The sequence below is a fragment of the Macaca nemestrina genome, chromosome 4 (genome assembly GCF_043159975.1).
Source record: "Macaca nemestrina isolate mMacNem1 chromosome 4, mMacNem.hap1, whole genome shotgun sequence".
NCBI classification, from domain to species: Eukaryota; Metazoa; Chordata; class Mammalia; order Primates; family Cercopithecidae; genus Macaca; species Macaca nemestrina.
This window is the reverse complement of record NC_092128.1, coordinates 188,388,084-188,411,587: the sequence shown is the minus strand read 5'-3', so window position 1 is coordinate 188,411,587 and position 23,504 is coordinate 188,388,084. Positions and strand designations below refer to the sequence as shown.

At 58.7% G+C, this 23,504-nt stretch overlaps 2 protein-coding genes across 15 annotated transcripts in view; one reads left to right on the top strand and one right to left on the bottom strand.

The window, feature by feature from the left end:
* The window catches only part of LOC105472494 (solute carrier family 19 member 1), a 58,314-nt gene extending 53,018 nt beyond the window's left edge, over positions 1–5,296 (top strand). For all 9 annotated transcript variants that reach the window (XM_071095827.1, XM_071095828.1, XM_071095825.1 and 6 more), the window contains one exon: positions 3,814–5,296. In XM_071095827.1, the coding sequence (XP_070951928.1) occupies positions 3,814–4,290 (477 nt within the window). In that variant the 3' untranslated portion in view covers positions 4,291–5,296. The remainder of the gene's footprint in view (positions 1–3,813) is intronic.
* Positions 5,297–6,538: 1,242 nt separating this feature from the next.
* The window catches only part of LOC105472493 (collagen type XVIII alpha 1 chain), a 116,984-nt gene continuing 100,018 nt past the window's right edge, over positions 6,539–23,504 (bottom strand). For 4 of the 6 annotated variants that reach the window (XM_071095823.1, XM_071095824.1, XM_071095822.1 and 1 more), the window contains 12 exons: positions 23,168–23,210; positions 22,600–22,662; positions 17,690–17,733; positions 17,187–17,318; positions 16,350–16,503; positions 16,197–16,270; positions 15,381–15,512; positions 13,265–13,297; positions 10,524–10,769; positions 9,891–10,088; positions 9,055–9,170; positions 6,539–8,054 (listed from right to left, as the gene is read on the bottom strand). In XM_071095823.1, the coding sequence (XP_070951924.1) occupies positions 7,844–8,054; positions 9,055–9,170; positions 9,891–10,088; positions 10,524–10,769; positions 13,265–13,297; positions 15,381–15,512; positions 16,197–16,270; positions 16,350–16,503; positions 17,187–17,318; positions 17,690–17,733; positions 22,600–22,662; positions 23,168–23,210 (1,446 nt within the window). In that variant the 3' untranslated portion in view covers positions 6,539–7,843. The remainder of the gene's footprint in view (positions 8,055–9,054; positions 9,171–9,890; positions 10,089–10,523; positions 10,770–13,264; positions 13,298–15,380; positions 15,513–16,196; positions 16,271–16,349; positions 16,504–17,186; positions 17,319–17,689; positions 17,734–22,599; positions 22,663–23,167; positions 23,211–23,504) is intronic. The other 2 variants (XM_011725785.3, XM_011725787.3) reach the window with 1 other exon arrangement.

Sequence of the window (23,504 nt, the reverse complement as noted above, 5' to 3'; positions counted from 1 at the left end):
ATTTCCAAGTGTTTTGAGATTTTCCTGTTATGTTATTAATTTCTTTTTTGATTATATTGTGATCAGAAAACACATTCTATAATTATTTCAGTCCTTATAAATTTGTTAAGATTTGTCTTATGACCCAGAATATTATCCGTTTTGATATACTGTGGACACTTGGAAAGGATGTATATTCTGCTTTCGGGTGGAGTGTTCTGTAAACGCTGATCGGATCCTGTTGGCTGATGGTATTGATTTCCTCTCAGTTCTTGTGGATTTTCTGTCTAGTTTTATTATTATTGAGAGGGGGTATTGAAGTCTCCTAAGTATAATTGTGGATCTCTTTCTCCTTTCAGTTCTGTCATGTTTTTGCTTCACATATTGGTATCTCTTTTGTTTGTTGCATACGCGTTTGGGATTGAAATTTGTCTTAGTGGACTGACCTTCTTGTCAATTGTGTAATAGTGGATTATATTATGTCCTTCTCTGTCTCTGGTCTTTTTTTTTTTTGCTCGGAAGTTTACTTTACCTGACATTAATATAGCCACCCCTGCTTTCCTTTGGTTAATGTTTGCATGATACATCTTTTTCCATCGTTTTACCTTCAGCCTTCCTATCTTGGTATATTTGAAGTGAGCTTCTTATAGACAGCACGTGGTTGAGTCATGTTTTAAAATCTACTTTGCTAATCTCTGTCTTACAGTTGGTGTATTTAGACCATTTATATTTAATGTGATAATTTGTATATTAGGGCTTAAGTCTGCCATTTCGTTTTTAATTTTTTATTTATTCTCTGTTTTTAGTTTCTGTTTACATTTTTTCAGCTTCCAGTGGGTTACTTGTACATCCTTTCGAATTTTGTTTGGTTTATCTATTGTGTTTTTGAATGTACTTAGTATAGCTTTTTTGGTTGCTTTATGTATTACATTACTAGTTTGAGTGAAGTATAGAAACTTTGCCTGCCTTTATGTCACTTTATCATCTCCCGCTTACAGTACAATTATCTTAAATATTTTCTCTACATACCTTTAGTGCTACATAAGAAAATATTGTAATTTTTGCATTAATCATCAAACATATTTTAGAAAACTCAAGAAGGAAAGTCTGTTTTATTTACCCATAATGTTGCCTACTATGGTATTTCCTCTTTCCTGTTATTTCAAGATTCTTTCCTTCTTTAGTAATTTCCTTTCTGTTTAGAGAACTTGTTTTTTGTGGGTTTTTTTTTTTTGGCCATTATTTTAGATAGATCTGCTGGTTATGAATTTCTTCTCTTAGTTTTTCTTCATCTGACAGTGTCTTGATTGCTCTTTTATTCTTGAAGGATGTTTTCACTGGATATAGGATGTTGGGTAGACTGTTCTTTTTTTTAGCCTGTGAGAAATGTGGTGCCCCTTCCTCATAGCTTTCAGGATTTTTGATGAGAAATTAGTGTTATTCAAATTGCTTGTCCATGAAGGGTCATTTTTCTCTGGCCACTACCAAGATTTTTTTATTTATTTTTATCGTTAGCTTATAGAAGTTTGAATATGGTATGTGTTGGTGTGATTTTGTTTGGGTTTTCTGTTTGGGGTTTGCTCAGCTTCATGAATCTGCAGTGTACGTCTCACCAAATTTGGGAAGTTTTCAGCCATTATTCCCTAAAGTGCTCTTTGAACCCCACTCCTTTTCTCCTCTTTTTCTAGAACCCCCGTGTCACAAATGTTAGGTTCATGTTACGAAACCCCACAAGGAATGAGACTTCGTTCATTATTTTTTCAGTCCATTTTTTCTTTTGTTCAGGTTGGATAATTTATATTGTTCTACCTCCAGTTCATTGATCATTTCTCTGCCTCTTCTATTTTGTTGAGATGATTCATTAAGTTTTAAAATTTTGGTTATTGTACTTTTCAGTTCTAATTTTTTTTTATTTCTCCCATTTCTTTGCTGAGACTGTGTTTTTTCATTTGTTTCCAGCATGTTTCTTATTGTTCACCGAAGCATTTTTATGGTGGCTGCTTTAAGATCTTTCTCAGCGAATTCTACCATTCCTGTTGTCTTAGTGTTGGTGTCTATTAATTGTTTTTCAGGTTGAGATCTCTGTGGCTTAGTGTGCCAAGGGACTTTTTAGTGAGATGCAAGCATTTTGGGTATGATGTAATTTCAGCATCCTGTCGTGGCTGACGCAGCTCCAGCAGGTCGAGTGGGGTGTGCACCTCGCTACAGGGAGGAGGGGTGGAAGTCCAGGCTCCCACTCAGCCTTCGTGACACCTGAGTGAGGGTGGGTGGCTGGGTGGGGGCTCCTTCTTGTTGCCAGGCAAGGATGGGAATCCAGCTCCCCTTGTGGTCCCCTTGATGCCCCTAGGGTTGGGACATTCTCATTATTCCCGGGTTGGGTGAAAGTCTGGACTCCCTGCTTGACCCCCTCTGATACCTCCCAGCATGGAGAGGGGGATGGGCACCCTCTTACTACTGGGCGAGGATAAGAGGCCACGCTCCCCACATGGTCTTCGCTGACCCCATGCGGCTTCAGGGTGACAGTCTAGGCTTTCCTGTGGTCTCTGCTGACTCATGTGGGTGAGGGCGGGCGTCTTTACCAGCCAGTGGGAGTGACAGCTGTAGTGCCCACGGGTGGTGTCTGACACTGCCCCGCAGGGGGCTTGGGGTCCTCGTTACAGGCTGGGGAGGGCGAGGGGTCCTTGCTGACGTGGTGGGTGGAGCCGAGGTCTGGTGTCTGCAGGGAGCAGGGCGATTCCTGTCAAAAGGTCTTTCCTCATGTTGGGCTGCCCCTTCCCTGGGTCTTAGGCCAGAGAGAGCTGCTTTCATGGGCTCTTTTTTCTGCATCTGTTGGCATTTCCAGCCTGCTGCCTTCTTCAGTTTCAAAATATCTGAGGCGAAAAGAAAAGGCCCCAGGGAGCTCTGCGTGGCTCCCCAGACCCCACGGGCCCGGCCGGTCTGCCCGCCTCGCTCCCGCTTTCAGAGTCTTCCCAGGTGTTTATCTCAGTGTCTTGGGTAGGAGAAGAACAGGGAGAAGTGTGCCAGCCCCATCTTCCTGAGTTTGCTTTAAAAACAGTTTTGCTGGAAGGGTGCCGGTGCCGACGGGCTGCAGGGATTCTGGCCTGCGGGCGTGGAGCGGGGGCCTCAGGGGTCTTGGGCGGGACTCACTGGGCTCTGCCCACAGATGTCCTGAAAGCACTGCAGCCTCCTGAACCCTCTGCACCTCCGGGAATGATCAGGTCCCTCCCTGGTGTCCCAGGGACATCTCCAGTCCCTCCTGCCCCTGGCAGCTGTGAGAATCAGGAGAGATGTGGCCACTGCTGGTGCCGCTCCTTCTGGTCATCGTAGCACAGCTTCCACTGCTGAGGTGGAGACGGGCTTTGTGTGCAGGCTGCTGAGGGGTCGCTCTGGGCGTGAAGCCCTGGGGAGTAGCTCCCGGTCACCCGCTGTGGCTGTCCTCACCCTGATCTGCCAGGCAGGACATTCTGGCCCTCATGGGCGTTCTCTTGTTGTCTCAGCACCATGGATGGGCAGCAAGCACCACCAAGCAGGGGCCTCAGGAGCAGACACTGCAAGCCATGCAGAGCCAGGCCACCTGCCAGGTTCTGAGGGGTTCTTGGGAAATGGTGGGAGCCCCTCTTAAGGCCTGTGCCAGGCCGTGGCGGGAAGGGGGGCTGTGGTGAGCACTGTGGCACCTGCTCCTGGGGCTGGCCTCTGGCTGCTGTGCCATGTTCAGGGTCAGCCTCTGAGCTGGAGGAGGGTGAGCCTGGGAGCAGGCATTGGTGTGTAGGGTGCCATCATCCCAGCCAGGCCCTCCCCACCCGCCTCACCTGCCTCACCTGCCTCTCTTTCCAGTTCCAGTTATACTGTGTGTACTTCCTGATCCTGTCCATCATCTACTTCTTGGGGGCCATGCTGGATGGCCTGCGGCACTGCCAGCGGGGCCACCACCGGCCGCTGCCCCCGGCCCAGGACCTGAGGAGTCCCATGGAGGAGAAGGCAGCACAGGTGCTGAGTGTGCAGGACAAGGGCCTTGGAGGCCTGCAGCCAGCCCAGAGCCTGCCGCTCTCCCCAGAAGATGGCCTGGGGACTTTGGGGCCAGCCTCCCTGGAGCAGAGACAGAGCGACCCAGCCCCAGCCCCGGCCCTGCAGGCAGCTGGATTCCTGAGCCCAGTGACAGCCCCTTCTGCCTGCACTCCGTGCTCCGCCCAAGCCTCAGGCCCTGACGCTGCAGATGAGACCTGTCCCCAGCCGGCTGTCCATCCTCCTGGTGTCAGCAGGCTGGGTTTGCAGCGTCATCCAAGTGACAGTGTTCAGAATGTGAACCAGTGACTCTTGGGGACCCCTGTGGTAACTTTGCAGGTGACCCTCGGTACGTCCCTGTGACCCCTGCCTCGAAGGTCACTTGCCTTAGCCACAGGGGCCTCTGCTTATCCTGCTGGCAGGTCCCCTGGGATTCCCCCCACCCTGTGCTGCACTCTAGCGGTGGCCACAGCCTGCTGGCGACACTCAGGGCAGCTGCCTGGCCATGCTGTCCCTGCGCTGTGCCCCGCGGGCTTTGGTTGCTGGAAGAGGTAGGTGGTGGGCTCCTGTGTCCACCCGGCCTCACTGGCTCATGCCCCTTGCGGGGCTTGAGACAAATCCTCTGTGCCCCTCTGGGCTGGTGAAGTGGCCTTAGATACCAGCTCAGGGGACACTGGCCACACAGGAGTTCTGAGCCCTCTAGGTCAGGGTGGGAGCCTAGGCCCCTGGGCATAGCTGAGCTGTGACATTGCTGGTCATCCTCGGTGCTCTTGCGTTTTGGAAGATGCTCTGCTTTTTTTTTTTTTTTTTTTTTCTCTTTTGAGACAGAGTCTCGCTCTGTTGCCCAGGCTGGAGTGCAGTGGCGCGATCTTGGCTCACTGCAAGCTCCACCTCCCGGGTTCACGCCATTCTCCGGCTTCAGCCTCCCGTGTAGCTGGGACTACAGGTGCCCACTGCCACGCCTGGCTAATTTTTTTTTGTATTTTAAGTAGAGGCAGGGTTTCACCGTGTTAGCCAGGATGGTCTCGATCTCCTGACCTCGTGATCCGCCCGCCTCGACCTCCCAAAGTGCTGGGATTACAGGTGTGAGCCACCGTGCCTGGCCCTTTTTTTTTTTTTTTTAAACTGACATAGAATGAAGAACTGCACGTGGCTTCTCTGTCTGTGGAAAAGTCATCTCAGGTTGGCGGCAGACGCATCCTCATCAGAGGGGGTCAGTGGCTCTGGTCCTCGGAACTGGTTCCTCTCTCCCACCCTAAGGGCAGCCCTCCATGGTCCTGTCTGTCCTTCTGAAGTGTGTCCATCCTGACCTGCAGGTCCTCAGCTGCTCCCACGCTCATGCCAGCCCGGAGAGGACTGGTCCCGATCACTGCAGACGTGCTGGCCTTGGTGTGTGCGGGGCTTGCCTGGGCTGGGGAGCCATGGGGGAGCTGCCTTCGTGGGGGGCGCTGGGGAAGTATGTCCCAGCGGCCTCGGGGTGTAAGGAGCGCTAGTGCCTTGCCCACAGGTGCCGGACTATCTGATGTGATGTGAACGCTCTTCCCACATACATCAAACACACTTGTTACGTGAGTGTGCACAGGGCTTCTGATTCTGGGCCAGCCTGGCCTGGGGGTTGAGGGTCGGCAGTCATTGAGGAAGCCAGAAGAAGCATCCCAGCCTTCTCCCCCTACCAGCCCACTCAGGGCCTTGCTGCCCATGGGCTGAGCCCCCCTACAACCCTAGTCAATGGCTGTATCCTGCAGGGCCTCTGCCACATCTCAGCGGCCCTGGGTGAATGGCTGGCTGCTCACCAGCTCCGCACGGAGAGCTGGGGACAGAATCTCTGGCTGGGGAGGGGCCGCTGGAGCTGCTGGACCCTGGGGTCTCCCGAGGTGGCTCAGGGGAGCAGGCATCTTGGGGTACCCTGGGTTGAAGCAGAGGCTGCACGTGGAAGATGGCCCGAGTCAGCGGATGGTGCTGGTCAGACAGGGCCGTGGTCCTGGGCGCATCCAGGGGCCCTGTCATGGCCACCCTGGGGACCCTGCTGGGAAGGGTCTGCACCAGCCATTTCCTGGGCTCGTAGATCTAGCAGGATGTGATGGGTGGAGGTCGGCTGGGCCTGTGCCATGGGCCAGAGCGTCACTGGGGAGGCCCACGCTGTCATCAGAACCCTCCCCCCAGTGCCTCCCCCACCCAAGGGCTTGCTCCCTCCGCATCCTGCTCACTGCACCCACCGCCTACCTGCCTGAGTCCTGCACTCACCTGGCCACCAGGACAGGGATGGCTGTCAGGATGTAGCGCTCCCGGGAGCAAGCCAGGTGCTGCTGTGAGGAGACACTTGAGAGTGTTGGTGCGTGTCCACACACCTGTGCATGCCTGTGTACACTATGGATGCCCATGCACACCTGTGTATAACTGCACACCTGTGTATGCCCATGCATGCACACCCCCATGTAACTCCATGTGCACACTTGGGTTCTGCCAGTGGGGCAGTCCAGGGATAAAAGACTCCTGAGGACTCCTTTTGGAGAATTGTGTCCTTCCTGTGACAGTGAAGGCTCTTGCAAACCAAGAGTCAGTGTAAAAGGTCACTTTTATTTACTTGTCTGAATTGGCTTCACATCACACACAGTTATAGAACCAGCCCCACCGGTTTCGTCACAGTCCCGAGGCAGGTATGTGCTGGCGTGCTGTGGTCAGCCTGGCACTGCCCTGAGTCCACTTGTCCCTCCACACAACGAATGACTGGTGTCGATGCTGCCAGATCTCAGGGGTGGCTGCGACAGAGGACCTCGTCGCACCTCGTGGCTGCTTTGTTCGCCTGCAGGGCAGCCTGTGTGCACCCCGGGTGTCCCCTTCAGTCCCAAGGAGGGCAAGGATGTGGGTTTCCTAGGAGACAGCCTGTCCATGGGCAGTGCACAGATGGCAGCCCTTCCCCACTGCCCTGTGTGCTGGCTGCCGCATGTCCTGTGCCAGCCTCAGCCTCTTCGACGTGGCCTTGTTCCATCCTGGCACTCAGCTGGACAAGTGCTGGCTGAGCCAAATCCCAGCCGGGGGCATGAGATGGGGGCCCTGGATGGGAGGCTGCCAGACCCCAACTCACAGGTCCCTCGTATCTCCCAGCTTGGACTTGGCCAGCGTGGAGCTGTCTGCTTTGGATGTATCTCATGGCTCATTTGGGAGGCCAGCCCCAGGCTCCTGTGCGTGATGTTGGAGGACAGGCCAGAGCCAGGGTTCACAGTGGGCCTCTGAGCTTGGAAACCTGCTCCCGCCTGGGGTTGCTGTGAACAGCCCAGAGCTGAGCAGAAGGGGCTGCCCCAGCCCCAGGGACCTGAGCCTCCCTCCCATCAACCGCAGGGCAAGCACACCCCGGAGGAGAGCCCAGGTGGCCCTGTGCTGAGTGTGGCCTCAGCTCCCATTGCCTCACGGGGCCCGTCTGCTACCAGGTCTGGGTTTTGGGCACAGAACGGAGGTGCGAGGTGGGAGATGAAGTCGGCGCCTGCCGGGGTGAGCACAGCTTCCCAGAGGAGGAAATCCTGGAGAAATCAAGCCGTGGTCTGATTCAGGCCAAGAGGCTGCACAGGGCGTGATACTGCAGCCTGCCTGACCCAGGCTGTGTGACCCAGGCCGCGCCAGCTGCGCTCACAGCTCGGGAGAGCTGGGGCAGATGAACGTCAGCAGCAGGCTTCCATTTTAAACTTTTTAAAAAATACACTCTTTGGCTTCCTTTTATTTCTTGAGGATTACATGACACGTGAACTATACAGGAAAGTATGGCCGCCAGGTCCTGGGGCCGGGGGCTGGCCGGCCGCTCCCTGCCCACAGTGGGTGCTTCCTCCGAGCCGCCCGTCCTCTCCGGCCATCTGCATCCAGGCGGCGGCTACTTGGAGGCAGTCATGAAGCTGTTCTCGATGCAGAGGACGATATAGGCGTGGTGGCAGCTTGCGGCATTCTGCCCTAGGAGCCTGCCCCCCAGCAGGGAGGAGGCCTGACCTGTGACCGAGGGAGACTCTGTCCGCCACGTCTCGCAGTAGCTCTCAGTCAGCCTGCGCCCACTGGGGTCCGAGCCATGCCACACGCTCTTCTGGGGCCTGTAAGACGCGCCGGGCCGTCAGTCACACCCAGACCTGCTCCGCTTAGGGCAGAGGCCACCCCCCAGGCAGGAAAGGTGGAGGCAGGAGGCTGGCCTTAGGGGTAACGGGGCTGCAGAGGCTCCCACAACCTGGAGGGCCATGTGGCCTCCCTGCTGGCTGCCTGTGGAGGGAGCTGCATCTCCCAGACTGCACCCCATGCTGCTTCTGCCAGACACCCACAGCAGAGGGGAGAGGGCCCAGGGCTTGGCCTGGCTGGGTGGACCCGGCCCTCATGCCTGCTAAGCAAAGGCTTCCTGTGGCTGCCTCCCTAGGAAGCAGCTCCACCTCCTGGGCTCCTGGCTTCCGGCCTGCCCTGTGGCCCGGCCCAGTCCCGCCCACAGCGCTCTTGTCAGAGACCCTTGGCAGGTGCATCTCCGTTACAGCAGATGGCCAGGCACTGCTGGGGATATGCTGTGTGGCACCCCAAAACACTCCTAAAAGCATGAGTGTTGGAAGAATCGGGGCGCTCATGTGGGGAGGGCACAGCGACATTTGGGATGAAGCGTTCTGGACACCCTGGAAATTTGTCAACATTTTAAGGGCACACATGCTCGGACTCTGTGTTGTCCTCTGAGGAGTTTATTCTCGGTGAATAAACTCACTGCGATGCCTACATGGCTGACCACGGGTTTGGTGACATCCTGGGAGACGTGGAGTCTATCTGCCAATGGGCAGAGGGCCGGGGGCGCTTAAAGGCGTTCTTAGAACTACATTCCTCTCAAACACATGCTAATGATTACTTATCAGAGCAGTTTTCATTTTTCTCAATGCTCTTTTGGATTTTATAATTTTTAAGTAATGAGCATGTGTAAGATCTGTCCCCAAACTCAGGGGGAACTGCTCTTAGGAGCACTGGGCACACGCCTGCCCATCCATCCGTCCTCCTGCCTGCCAACCTGCCCGTCCGCCTTCCCTGGCTGGGGCTCTCAGAGCTGCTCACACGGCACTGGGAACCTACCAGGTGGGGTGCCTCAGGACGTCCTTGCCGTCAAAGGAGAAGATGCGTGCCCCGGGCTTCAGCGGACCCTCAGAGCCTGCGAACAAAGCCTCCCAGCTGGGAAACAGCAGCTCATCCTGGAGGAGAAACCGTGTGTGTGGGCGGAGGGGCTTCTGCAGCCCTGGGCACAGCCCACCGGTGAACGAGCGCAGGGAAGCCAGGCCTGGCCAGGCAGCCTCTGCAGACTCCAAGAGGCCTCGGCTAAGGCAGGGGATGCTGTCCCTTCACGCCAGGCTGTAAGAGGGTGGGGAGCGCCGGGCCGCAGCTGCCTGCTCCCAGTCCTGGACCCTGGGTCTGTGACTCCTCTGCTGTTGCTTCTGGGAATGTGGTCCTCCCCAGGGCACCCAGAAACAGCCCAGTGCACGAAAAGGAGCCACAGAATAAAGCAACATGGAGGGGGGTGCTGTGGCAGAGGGGCCACCAGGCCGGGGGGCACTGGAGGCCCAAGGGACGGTTCCTGATTCCAGGCTTGTGAGGCCCGTCACCTGTGTGGACACTCGGGCCAGCAGCACGGGAGCCTCTGAGAGGCACTGCTGGGGGAGTGGGGGTCAGGGGACCACGTGGGGGGCCTCATGGAATGCCCTGGGGGAGGCGGCAGTGCCCAGGGATGCAGAGGCCTTGGCCTGAGCCTCATGGGATGTGACCCACCCGGAGCCTGCCCTGAAGTCACCAGCCTGGGTGGCAGTGTCCACCATGGCGGCCTCCAGAGGTCCTCGAGGGGAGCCCCCCGCTGGGAGTTCCCCCAGAGGTCAAGTGGGGGCCGAGGAGCCCATGCCCTCAGGACTGGACTGACCCACCTTGAGGTTGACGATGGGCACGGCTGCGCGGTCAGCACGGCGCACGATGCTGTACAGGTCCTGCAGCCGTGAGGACAGGAAGGCACGGAAGGTGCCCACCAGCCCCACGGCCCGTGCCTGCTGGAAGCACTGGAAGTCGGCCCCGCGGATGCCCCGCATGCCGCCTGGCAGCGGGCTGTTGAGCGCAACCAGGTGGAGCTGTGGGGAGAGGGGCACATCACGGGCTGTGTCCCCTGCTGCGCCCTGCACCCAGGCCCTGAGTGCCCCACCGCGGCCCTGCACCTGTATGGACAGGCACGGCCAAGGCGGGCTGAGTGGGAAATGCCCACGACACACTGAGGGGCCCAGGCAGCAGCCCCCATACCCTGCCGGGCCAGAGCAGCCCCGGCCACGTGGGTGCCCCCAGCTGCCTCTGTAGGCGGAGGCACGCCGGTTCCTCAAGGACGTGATAGGGGCTGGACTTTCATGACCGCTGCTTGGCCACCGGAGGGCAAGTCCCAGGCTGAGCCACCAGACAGCCACCTATGGCTGAAGCCTGGGACCCCCAGCAGCTCTGCAGGGGCTGGGTCCTCTTCTGCTGCCCCGAGAGCCGAGGGGCTAGATGGAGCCAAGCCCACTATGGGGGGCACTCACCACGGGCTGGAAGTCGCGGTGGGTGTGGGCGGGTGGGCTCGTGGGGAGCGCTGGACGCAGGTGCACGTAGGAGCTGTGGTGCGGGGCTCCAGGGTAGGGCTGGGGCTCGGGCAGGCGAGGGGGGCTGGCCAGGATGTCGTCTGCCCGCCAGGGCCTTGCGGTGGGGTGGGGGAACTCCCGCCGGGGGTAGGGGTTGCTGTCGTGCAGCTGCACCACAGGGGGCTGCAAGGCAGCCACTTCGTTGTCCTGCAGGTGGGAGATGCGGGGCCTGTCGGCAGGGGTCCCTCCGCTTGCCCCTCCTCCATCTGTGTCCTCCTCTGGGCTGTGTGAGGGGCTGCGCTGCAAGCTGGCAAGCAGGGCGCTGTGCCGCCAACCCTGGAGCTGCCCTGGGCTGGGGGGCAGGAGCAAGGGCGGGGAGTCCTGCCTGCTGTGGCGCTGGATCGTGGTCACCTCTGCTCAGGCCCCCAGACCCAGCCGTGCACAGAAGCCGTGGCCCTCACTGACCACGTGCCCTGACCTGCCCTCTCCTTGCTGTGGCTCCAATTTAGGGCCCCTGACCTCAGCGTGGCGACCTCCGACCTTCTCATGTCCCTGAGCCCTTGCTCTGTCTCCCTCAGAGGTGACCTCCACCCTAGAAATCCCAGCCCCCAGGTCTGCACCCCAGTCCAATTCCCCTGATTCTGTACCTTTCCCCACAGCCCTGAGCCCCTCCTGACCCAGCTGCCATCCACCTGCACTGCGTCCACATTGCTGTCCCCACTGTCCGCTCCACAGGGCCTGGCTGTGTGCTACCCAGGGCAATATCCATGGCCACCTGGCACACAGGAGGGGCCGTGACTATTGACTGGCTGAATGAATGAATGAATGAATGAATTGGCAAATGAGTGAGAGCAGACTGGGCTGAACCCTGTGAGGAGACCAGCTGTTGCAGAGCCCAACACTGCTCCACATCAGGCTTCACTCCTGAGCCAATTAAGGAGTCATGACCTGTACTCAAGGAGGTGCCAACAGCAGCTGGACGCAACACTTAGGAAAACAAAAATATTCACCCAGCTTTGCACCATCCATCCACCCACCCATCCACTCACTCACCTGTCCACCATCCATCCACCCATTCATCCATTCATCTACCTGTCCACCATCCATCCACCCATCCACTCACCCACCTGTGCACCATCCATCCACTCACTCACCTGTCCATCATGCACCCATCCATCCACCTCCCCATCTACCTACCCATCCACTCACCCACCTGTCCACCATCCATCCACCCACCTATCCACTCACCCACCTGTCCACCATCTTATCCACCCACCTATATCCACTCACCCACCTGTCCACCATCCATCCACCCATTCATCCACTTATCTACTTGTCCACCATCCATCCACCCATTCATCCACTCATCTACCTGTTCACCATCCATCCACCCATCCACTCACCCACCTATGCACTATCCATCCACTCACCTACCTGTCCATCATCCACCCATCCATCCACCTCCCCATCTACCTACCCATCCACTCACCCACCTGTATACCATCTACCCACTCACCTATCCACTCACCCATCTGTCCACCATCCATCCACCCACCTATCCACTCACCCCCCTGTCCACCATCCATCCACCCACCTATCCATTCACCCGCCTGTCCGCCATCTTATACACTCACCCACTTGTCCACCATCCATCCACCCATTCATCCACTCATCTACCTGTCTACCATCCATCCACCCATCTATCCACTCACCCACCTGTCCATCATCCACCCATCCATCCACCTCCCCATCTACCTGCCTATCCACTCACCCACCTGTCCACCATCTACCCACCCACCTATGTGCTCACCCACCTGTCCACCATGTACCCATCCACCCATTCACTCACCCACCTGTCCACCATCCATCTGCCCATCTTATCGACTCACTCACCTGTCCACCATCTACCCATCCATCCACCTCCCCATCTACCTACCTATCCACTCACCCACCTGTCCATCCACCCATCCATCCATCCACCTCTCCATTGATTCACCCACCCAGTCAGCCACCACCCTAGAGATATCCATTCTTGTGTCTGGCACTTTGGGAGAGGGAAGGCAAAGAAACAAGATGTGGATTTTGGCCCCAAGGATTTTGACCCTGAGGAGGGCAATGAGTGGCAGACACAATTGGGAAAGTTGAGGGATGAGAGTGGCTCCTTCGTGAGGCCAGCGGCTGAGACGGAGTTAGTGGGGTGTCCCGCACTGAGACGGAGTTAGTGGGGTGTCCCACACTGAGACGGAGGTAGTGGGGTGTCCCGCACTGAGACGGAGTTAGTGGGGTGTCCCGCACTGAGACGGAGGTAGTGGGGTGTCCCGCACTGAGACGGAGGTAGTGGGGTGTCCCGCACTGAGACGGAGGTAGTGGGGTGTCCCGCACTGAGACGGAGGTAGTGGGGTGTCCCGCACTGAGACGGAGGTAGTGGGGTGTCCCGCACTGAGACGGAGTTAGTGGGGTGTCCCGCACTGAGACGGAGGTAGTGGGGTGTCCCGCACTGAGATGGAGGTACTGGGGTGGCCTGCACTGAGATGGAGGTATTGGGGTGGCCTGCACCCGTTTTCTGCAGCAGAGGCCGATGGTGAGCCACATGCTCAGCTCCAGGACTCCAAAGGACCACGTGTTGCTCCCCAAACAAGAGACAGCACATACCCCTCATGTCCTGACCACCCACCAGTCTCAACAGAGAAAGCGCTCCTTACCGTCCCTCGTGGAAGTGGCGTCCGGGGCTCCAGCTGGAAGAAAGCAGAAGGGTCATCCAGGACCTGCGGCTGGGCCTGAGCCAGCGTGCCCTCCCTGCCCAGCACCCGCCTCTCCCTCCCCAGCACCTGGCCCTTCCAGACCACAGAAGGGTGCCCTCCCTGCCCAGCACCCGCCTCTCCCTCCCCAGCACCTGGCCCTTCCAGACCACAGAAGGGTGCCCTCCCTGCCCAGCACCCACCTCTCCCTGCCTAGCACCCGCCTCTCCCTCCCCAGCACCTGGCCCTTCCAGACCACAGAAGGGTGCCCTCCCTGCCCAGCACCCACCTCTCCCTGCCTAGCACCCGCCTCTCCCTCCCCAGCACCTGGCCCTTCCAGACCACAGAAGGGTGCCCTCCCTGCCCAGCACCCGGCCCTCCAAGCCTGTACCAGGGTACCCTCCCTGCCCAGCACCCGGCACCCCCAGCACATGTTTGCTAGGATGCCATCCTCTGCCTCCTCCTGTCAGGACCAAAGCCCCTGAAAGTTAGGGTGGGGCTGCATCTCAGTGCCTACGAGGACACCTGGCACACAGTGGGCACCAGCTCGGCGTCTGCTGTGAGACTGGCAGCCTCTCCCTGGCCAGATAAGGGACTGGAATGGGATTCACAGTCTGGGGGGCTGCAGGGGCCGGCCCAGGCCCGGGTGGGGGCCGGTGGCGAGATGGAGGGAGTGCTAGAAAGAAGGTGGGAGGGCTGCAGAAGTCAGGGCTGTGTCGGCTGGGCGCGGTGGCTCAAGCCTGTAATCCCAGCACTTTGGGAGGCCGAGACGGGCGGATCACGAGGTCAGGAGATCCAGACCATCCTGGCTAACACCGTGAAACCCCGTCTCTACTAAAAATACAAAAAACTAGCCGGGCGAGGTGGCGGGCGCCTGTAGTCCCAGCTACTACGGAGGCTGAGGCAGGAGAATGGCCTAAACCCGGGAGGCGGAGCTTGCAGTGAGCTGAGATCCGGCCACTGCACTCCAGCCCGGGCTACAGAGCAAGACTCCGTCTCAAAAAAAAAAAAAAAAAAAAAAAAAGAAGTCAGGGCTGTGTCAATGCACCGTCTGCCGTGGAGGCTCCCACGGACGTCGCAGGCCGTTTCGGCGGCACGGGGCTTCTACCAGTCCTCACCTTTGCCACATGAAGGCAAACAAACCTTCCCCGGGGCCCTGCAAGCATGGCCACGCCCACCTGGATCAGAGCGGCCACTCCTGCCATCCAGGCCATTTTGGGAAAGCAGGAAAGGGGCTGGCCTGGCCTGGAAGGGGCCATCCCAGGTGTGTCTGAGGAGCCAGGCCGGTGAGCAAGGCCCATGCTAAACAGCGAGGACACATTTCATCCCACCTCAGTGTTTATAATGTGAGGTGCAGAGCCGCAGGACAGCCTGCATCCCAGCAGGGGCTGTGCTGTGGACATCACGTGGCCCCGGAGGGCCTGAGCCCCACTCCCGCCTTGTCCCGTCAGACACCTTGTTTTTTTTTTTTTTTTTTTTTTGAGACGGAGTCTCACTCTGTAGCCCAGGCTGGAGTGCAGTGGCCGGATCTCAGCTCACTGCAAGCTCCGCCTCCCGGGTTCACGCCATTCTCCGGCCTCAGCCTCCCAAGTAGCTGGGACTACAGGCGCCCGCCACCTCGCCCGGCTAGTTCTTTTTTTTGTATTTCTTAGTAGAGACGGGGTTTCACCGTGTTAGCCAGGATGGTCTCGATCTCCTGACCTCGTGATCCACCCGTCTCGGCCTCCCAAAGTGCTGGGATTACAGGCTTGAGCCACCGCGCCCGGCCAGACACCTTGTCTTGTTAACGGGCGTGTGAGGTGATGTTTATCTTTGTAAATGTTCACTGTGACGTGACCCGCCAGGAGCACCTCACACACCATGTGTTCATCCGCTTCCAGAAGTTTGAGCTCACTTTTCTCTAATCCCAAAACTGCTCACAAAAGTATTTTACTAAACTTTGCAGAAAGTTTGAAAGTGTAAGAAGCGCTGGCTGCCACCTGCCTCCATCCCTGTCTGGGGCCTGGGCCTCTTGCCTTAAGCCCCAGGAGGCAGCTTGGGCCCTTCCACAGGTCAGGAACCTGCCATGCACAGCACTCACCTGGACCTTCCGGAACCCGTTCCGCACACGGACGTAGAGCTCCTCCTGCTCGGCCACGAAGATGAGCCAGCCCTCGGGAACCTCATGCACCTGGCCCAGCATGGCCTGGCGCGTGGCCCAGAGCCTCACCTGCTGGGACCCAAACGCAGGGGCATGGGGCTCGAGGTGGGAGGGCACGGGGCAGGGGCAGAAGGAAGGGATGCCCGTTTCAGGGCACAGGGCAGGGGCAGAAGGATGTGATGCCCGTTTCAGGGTGCTGGGCAGGGGCAGAAGGAAGGGATGCCCGTTTCAGGGCACTGGGCAGGGGCAGAAGGAAGGGATGCCCGTTTCAGGGCGCTGGGCAGGGGCAGAAGGAAGGGATGCCCGTTTCAGGGCGCTGGGCAGGGGCAGAAGGAAGGGATGCCCGTTTCAGGGCGCAGGGCAGGGGCAGAAGGAAGGGATGCCGTTTCAGGGTGCTGGGCAGGGGCAGAAGGAAGGGATGCCCGTTTCAGGGCGCAGGGCAGGGGCCGCAGGGCTTTGGGCAGGCATGGACTGAGGCGGCTGCCCCCATGAGCACCGTGGGGACCCCTGCCTGCCTCCAGCCCTTCAGCCTCCGTGGACAGTGCATGGGCCCTGGACACTTCCCAGCTGGTGGTCGTCCTCCTGGGCCCACTGGATCCCCCCATGGCCTGGCCCCGCTTCCACCCTGGAAACCACATCTCGGCCTTCTGTGCATCTCCCTGTGGGGTCCGTGGGACGGTGCCTCTGAGGGGCAGGGGCTGCAGAACCAGCCAGGGCATGGGACCCAGGTGCCCAGCCGGCTGCCTAGATACTCACCCCTGAGGAGGTGCCCATGGTTCCAGGAGGCCCAGGGGGCCCAGGGGGGCCCGGAGGGCCGGGAACGCTGATAGCTGCAGGAGAGAAACCAAGGTGGGAACGGGAAGCCACACAAGGCGGACTCTGCCCGGGGCCCACTCCCCACTGACTTACTCTGCCTGTGAGGGCCGGGAAATGAAGGGGGCCCTGGGGGGCCAGGGGGGCCTGGGGGGCCGGGAGGGCCCTGGCGCCCCTCGTAGCCGATGCCGGGGGGTCCCTGAGGTCCAGATGGGCCAGGCTGGCCCCGGATGCTCTCTCCCTTGGGACCCTAGGGACGGCGACAAGAGACGCTTCCTGGTTACCTCGTGCCCTGGGCTGGGGGTGGGCAAGCTTGTGGGGCTGGGGCTGCATCGGGCTGGGGGCGGGCAAGCTTATGGGGCTGGGGCTGCATCGGGCTGGGGGCGGGCAAGCTTGTGGGGCTGGGGCTGTAGCTACCAAGACCCCCTTGATGAGCGCAACCTCTGAGTCACTGGTCCTCTCCCTGCCCACACCATAGCCTGAGAAACCCCCACACCATCACCCCTTCTTCCCTGAGGGTGCGATCCCGGGGCAGAGACCAGCTATGACCAGAGAGACCAGCAGAGACCAGGGACCTGACAACAGTGTGGGCCCCCAGGCAGGAGCTGGGGCCCATGGCTCTCTGGAGTCTTTCAGGACTGATGGGCCTAGACCCCGATCTGACCAAGCCCAAGAGCAGAGGTGGATGCGCTTGGCCCTGGCAGGAGGGCAGGCCATGGAACACTGCAGGGGGACGGGGCATGTCCGGGGCCAGCGCACCCACACCTGGGCGGCCTGCTGCGTCCCCACACGGGGAAAGGGCCGTGTCGGGACCGCTGAGCTTGCAGGGGCGGCTCCGGCCTTGGCGGGCGTCGGTGGCCGGGCTGGACCTGCCCTCAGCTCTGCACCCAGACCCCTGGGACATACGCTCTGCCTGCACAGGGTGGAACTTACTGGAATCCCAGGGTAGCCAGGTGGGCCTGGGGGACCGGGGGGGCCTGGCAGGCTGGAGCCAAAAAAGCCGCCGCCCCCGGGCTCACCCCTTTCGCCTTTCTGTCCTGCATCACCTCGGTCTCCCTTCTCCCCCTGTGGATGGAAACACTTGTCAGACACGGGAGCCCCAAACCCCTACAAGCCACAGGTGACCTCCCATCCCTCCCGAGCCAGGGTACAGCGGTCAGAAGCTTCTGGAGCCTGGAGCCCAGGCCTGGGAGCTGCTGGCTGCGGAGAATAGGGCTCGACTCCCCACCTCCCACTGTATCAGCCAAGTCCCCAAAAACTGAGCTGGGGACAGGAACGTCCTGAGGGACGCCCTCGACGCCCTCTGGAGCCAGCGCTCCTCTCAGGGCTGAACAGGAAGGGGTCTTGGGCCGGATGGCGCAAGGAATTGGGAGCAGCCACCCAGGGGGATGTACAGGACCTTGGGGGCCCTCAACCCCACCAGGGAGGTCACCCACCTTCATTTCAGCCTCCAACTGAAGGAAGTCGAATGGAAACTGCCCTGCGAGAGACAGACAGGTGGGGTCTCGCTGAGGTGGCGTCTGACGGTGCCGGGCTCCCCCTGCAGCCCCCAGCACTGGTGGGTTTGCCTGAGGCGCTTCTAGCCATTACCGTATTTCCCGGTAGAGATCCCATATTTCAATAGGTTCTTCTTAGTGAACTGATACTTTCTGATGTTTTTGTCAATGGTGTCTTTTTTTTTTTTTTTTGAGGCGGAGTCTCGCTCTGTCGCCCAGGCTGGAGTGCAGGGGCGCGATCTCAGCTCACTGCAAGCTCCACCCCCCGGGTTCACGCCATTCTCCTGCCTCCACCTCCCGAGTAGCTGGGACTACAAGCGCCCACCACCACGCCCGGCTAAGTTTTTGTATTTTTAGTCGATACTGGGTTTCACTGTGTTAGCCAGGATGGTCTCGATCTCCTGACTTCATGATCTGCCCGCCTCGGCCTCCCAAAGTGCTGGGATTACAGGCGTGAGCCACCGCACCCGGCCAATGGTGTCTTTTTAAAACTTCATTTTTAATTGTTTAGGACTAGTTGGTGGTTTTTCTAAACTCCCCTTCCATCTGGTGACCTCAGTGAACCCTGATGGTCCACCTGCAGATCTACTTGGGCGGCTTATGTGGGAAATGTCCTTCCTTCCCTCGTCCTGTCCTCCCAGGGTGGGCAGGCAGCTGTCTTGGCCCTGACTTGAGGTCCCCACACCCCCTCCGAGGGTGAAGCTGTGGAAGTTCCAGGTGGCTCCTTCCAGACCACGGAGGAGCCCTTTGCTGAAATCGCTCCTTGTTGCTTCTCTCCTTTCCATCAGCCTTGGCAGAGGTTAGGAATACCGTTAGCCTTTTCAAAGAATTAACTTCGGATTTTTGGACTTTCTTGATCCTTGCTATTTTTATATACATAAACCATACATAATTTCTCTTCACTCATTTTTGATCTTTAATATTTCTTCCCAACTATTTTCATCAAATAAATGTTTGTTGTTCTCTAACAATAAATGCTGTTTGTTCTTTAGCATCTTAGACTGATGTGTGGAAACAGGTACTATTTAAAGCTGTAATTGTGTCAACGGAGATGACAAAACCCGTTCTCCCTCCAGGTGGGACCTTAGACGGCCTTGAGCAAACCTTCTCCTGTGACTGTTCCCCTGGATCCCTGACCGGGGTGGAGACAACCTCACTCTTGGAGGCCGTGCCCTGGAACCCAGAAGCCTCCGAGCAGGGGGCTCCACACCCCCAGGGCACCCCCAGGGCACCCCCATCCCACAGGTGCAGTCCCTGGGGTTGGAGGTCATGGCGGCTGTCAGGACCCATGCTTCCTCCTGGGCTGGGTCCTTCTGCAGAGGGAGGTGACCGGCTGTGGAGGCCCCTGAGGCTGCAGTGTGAGGACTAAGGATGCCCCGGACGCATCTAAGCGCCAGGGGTTCCTCACTTCCACCTGCTTCTCCTTGACTCATGAGCCTCCTGGAAGGGCACTGCCCTGTGGGCATTTCCCACTTGCTTCGGCTGCACCCGTGAGATCACAGTTCTGGACGCCAGGCCTGCATTCAGCCTAGCCTGGGCCCCTCCGGGGCAGACCCTGGTCCCAGTGCTGGGGGCGCGGCCTGGAGACGGTTGCAGGTGACGCCTGTCAGACCTGCTGTTCAGATCTCCCTGGGCTGAAAGTCCCCCTATAATGATCGATTTGTGTTTTTCTTTTTCACTTTGCCAACTTTTTACTTGTCATATCTTGAGGGCTATCTCATTAGACGCACAGAAATGTAGAATTACTGAATTTCTCTGGTACACTTGCTCCGTTGTCTCAATGAACATTTATTTTTGACCATGTTTCTTACTCCAGGATACACTTTGCACGCACACACACACACCAAACCACACCCCCACACAACACACACCCTCCCCACACACGCTGAACCACACTCCCACATGACACAGCCAGCACCCACATAGCCACACTCCACACACACCCCACACCACACACCAAACACACCTATATACGCACACTCCACACACCCCCACACTACACACCCAACAACCACATACACTCCACACACACCCTCACACCACACTCAGCACACCCACATATGCACACTCTACCCACACCCCCACGCTACACACCCCACACACTACACACTCAGCACACCCACATATACACACTCCACACACCCACACTACACAGCACACCCACATACGCATACTCCACACTCCACACACACCCACACCCACACACTACACACCCAACACCCACATACACTCCACACACCCTCACAGCCCCACACTACACACTCAGCACACCCACATATGCATACTCCACACTCCACACACCCCCACACCTGCACACTACACACCCAGCACACACACATACACACACTCCACACACACCCAAACCCACACCAGCCTCTGGGTGCCTTGACGTCTCCAGCCCTCGCGTTCAGGGAGCATCTCTTGTAAGGAGCATATGGTTTTGCTGTATCCCATTGACAATGCCCGTCCTTCAGGGGATGTATCTACCCCAGTCACAGTTACAGCATCTGCAGATGTATCGGAGCCTAAAGCTACTGTTTTATTCCCTAGTTTCTGTTCATCCCACCTGTTCTGCATTCTGTTTTCTCTCCTGTTTTGCCTTCTTTTGGATACCCTCTGTGTGTTTTAAACGTCCTGTGTGTGTGCCATCCTGCCTGCTCTCCTGCCTCTCCACCGGTGTCAGCTCTGCATTCCTCTCCAACCTCACTGTCCAACAGAATGAGGACCACCACCACTCCTCAGGGTGCTGAGACCACGGCAACCTGTAATTGCACTGTCACTGGGACCCTGTGCTGGGCAGCCTTCGCCAGTTCCTGCAGGAGCCTCAGATCCCACTGTCACTGGGACCCTGTGCTGGGCAGCCTTCGCCAGTTCCTGCAGGAGCCTCAGATCCCACTGTCACTGGGACCCTGTGCTGGGCAGCCACGCCAGTTCCTGCAGGAGCCTCAGATCCCACTGTCACTGGGACCCTGTGCTGGGCAGCCCATGCTGGTTTCCACAGGAGCCTCTGACCCCACTATCGCTGGGATGTCAGTTCCCGCCGGCGCTGTCTCTCCCCATCTCTGCACTCCTTTCCCTCGGCCTCATCCTCCCCCTGAAGTGCCCTCCACCACCGACATAGCTCGGGTCCGGAGTGGCCAGCCTGCATGTCATCCTCGTCCCGAAGGCTACAGGAATACCATTGGCTGTCGGAGTCTACACTGGCCTTTCTTGGATATTTTGGAAACCATTTATGGTCTTCTGGCTTCTCCCGTTTCGTTGATTCATCTCTTGTCATTCTTATTATTGATCCTTCGAATGAGGGGAACACTCTGAGCCTTCCTTGGACGTTCTGCCTGCAAACACTGTTCCCTTTGGAGCCCTCGGAGCCCTCATTCTGGCTCCCAGGGACAGGCAACCCCGTGTCCACCAAAACCTATAGACAGGTCTCAAGCTCCAGCTGTTCCACCTTCAGCCCTGGGTTTGTCCCAACACCTCTGAGCTTCCCAGCTGTGTGCTGCCATCTCCAGGCTTCCCGTGGCTTTTGAATGTGACCTTTGGAGTTCAAGGCGGGTCCGATGACCCCATGAGCTGGGCCTCCTGGTCAGGTGTGTCATTGGCCTCTCCTCCTGGCTTCTGGTCAGCGCCAGCCATCTATGCCCCGCTCACTCCTTCCTGGGCGTCGTGTGTGACGCTGAGAGATCCAAGGATGCGACAGGTGCGTCTTCCATCTTCCCGCTCGCTTTCTGCCTGCCTTTTCCTCCACAGGCCTTAAGGATGTCCCGGCCTGACTCAGCCTCTGCCTGCCTGGTCCCTTCCCACTCCAAGCTGCAGCCCCAGCTACAGCAGGTATTGCAGCCTCCTCAGCAGGGGACTCTGGTGGCGAGAGGGGACCGTGGCGGCGAGAGGGGATCCTGGTGGCGAGAGGGGACCCTGGTGGCGAGAGGGGATCCTGGTGGCGAGAGGGGACCGTGGTGGCGAGAGGGGATCCTGGTGGCGAGAGGGGACCGTGGCGGCGAGAGGGGATCCTGGTGGCGAGAGGGGACCGTGGCGGCGAGAGGGGACCGTGGCGGCGAGAGGGGACCCTGGTGGCGAGAGGGGACCGTGGTGGCGAGAGGGGACCCTGGTGGCGAGAGGGGACCGTGGCGGCGAGAAGCGCCCGAGGCTGGGCTGGCTCTCTGGGCTTTTGCTCTGCCAGCCCCCAGACATCCTCAAACAGTGGTTTTCTCACATTTTATCCAGCTGTTCTCGGTGGTCTTGGCAGGACATCCAAGCAGCCCCACCACCCTCAGTGGAGGTAGGGCTCAGGGGGCAATTCTCGTCCTTCAGGAGGAGCGGGGGTGTTGGGCTCACCCTCCGGACAGCCTGTTGGGCAACGCCTCCTTCCCACACGAGGCCCTGGAGAGTTTCTCAACAGAACGTCTTCCAGGGCCAACCCCCAGCCCCATGTAGGGGAGGGGGCGTCTCAGGACTGCCGGCCCCGTGGAGGGGAGGGGAGGGGAGGGGGCGTCTCAGGACTGTCGGCTCCATGGAGAGGAGGGGAGGGGTGTCTCAGGACCGCCGGCACGCCGAGGCTGCTGTGTCTTTGCACAGTGCCCATTGGGGTCTAGTGCGGAAGGGCGGCCACCTGCTCCTCAGGAGATGGGGTGATGGGGGTATCTTGCTGGGCCTGTGCCCTGCAGCCACCCCTGCCTCCAAATCCAGGTCCTTTGATGGCCACATCAACCCAGAAGGGGCTTCCTTCCTCCCACAGGGTGAGGTGGTCACCACCCAGTGAGGGTCCAGGAGTCGCCGGGGGGCTCTGGGTGTGAGCACGCTTCAGTGCTGGCCACGCCACGGCTCCTCCGCCTGGGAGGCCCAGAGGTGCTCACCTGGTGGTCCGGGGGGGCCCACTTCTCCTTTGGTGCCCTTGGGTCCTGGAGGGCCCTGATTCCCTGGAGGAAGAGAGACCCAGTGCCCATCACAGAGTGTGCCAGGGAGGGCTCCAGGGTGGTGCCCCTCCTGCCTGAAATGCCCCAGTGCCTGGGGGCCTGGATGGGGGGCATCAGATGGACGTGCGGACAGTCAGGGTAGGAGCTCTGGGAGAGCAGGGGCACCCCGGGTCCCCCTCAGCAGGCCACGTGGAGGCCAGGCCACATCTGCAGGGCACGTGCTGACCAACGGCAGGGATGGGGCTGCTTCTACTCTGCTTTGGGCAGAAAAGCAAAGTCTAAATGGAGAACAGCAAATGGGGCCACCCCAAGGTCAGGTCCTGGACAGCCGTGCTGGGAGGGCCCCCAGGAAGGGCCAAGATCATCAGAACTGGGGCGTGGACTGGGCGTGTGGCACTGGCCTTAGGGCACTGGGGGAGTCTCACTGCTGCTGGCGCGGAAAGGAACGTGGGGCCCTGGAGCATTCCTTCAGAGCCTGTATCCCCAGCTGTGAGCCCGGGGCCCTTACCTGGCAATCCTGGAGGCCCGGGGCGGCTGGACTCAGCAAACACCTGCAAGGATCGGGGAGAGGTGGCTGTGAGGGCAATGTTCTGAAATGAAGGCCGCCACCACTCAGGGGTCCCCAAGCCCAGAAGCACCAGCCCCTGCATGAGGCCACATGGCAGCCACCCCCAGTCAGAGACGGGAGGGAACAGGGGTGCAGAGAGCAGGAGCCACGGCAGCCACCCCTAGTCAGAGACAGGAGGGAACGGGGCTGTGGAGAGTAGGAGCCACGGCAGCCACCCCGTCAGAGACGGGAGGGAACAGGGGTGTGGACAGCAGGAGCCACGGCAGCCACCCCCAGT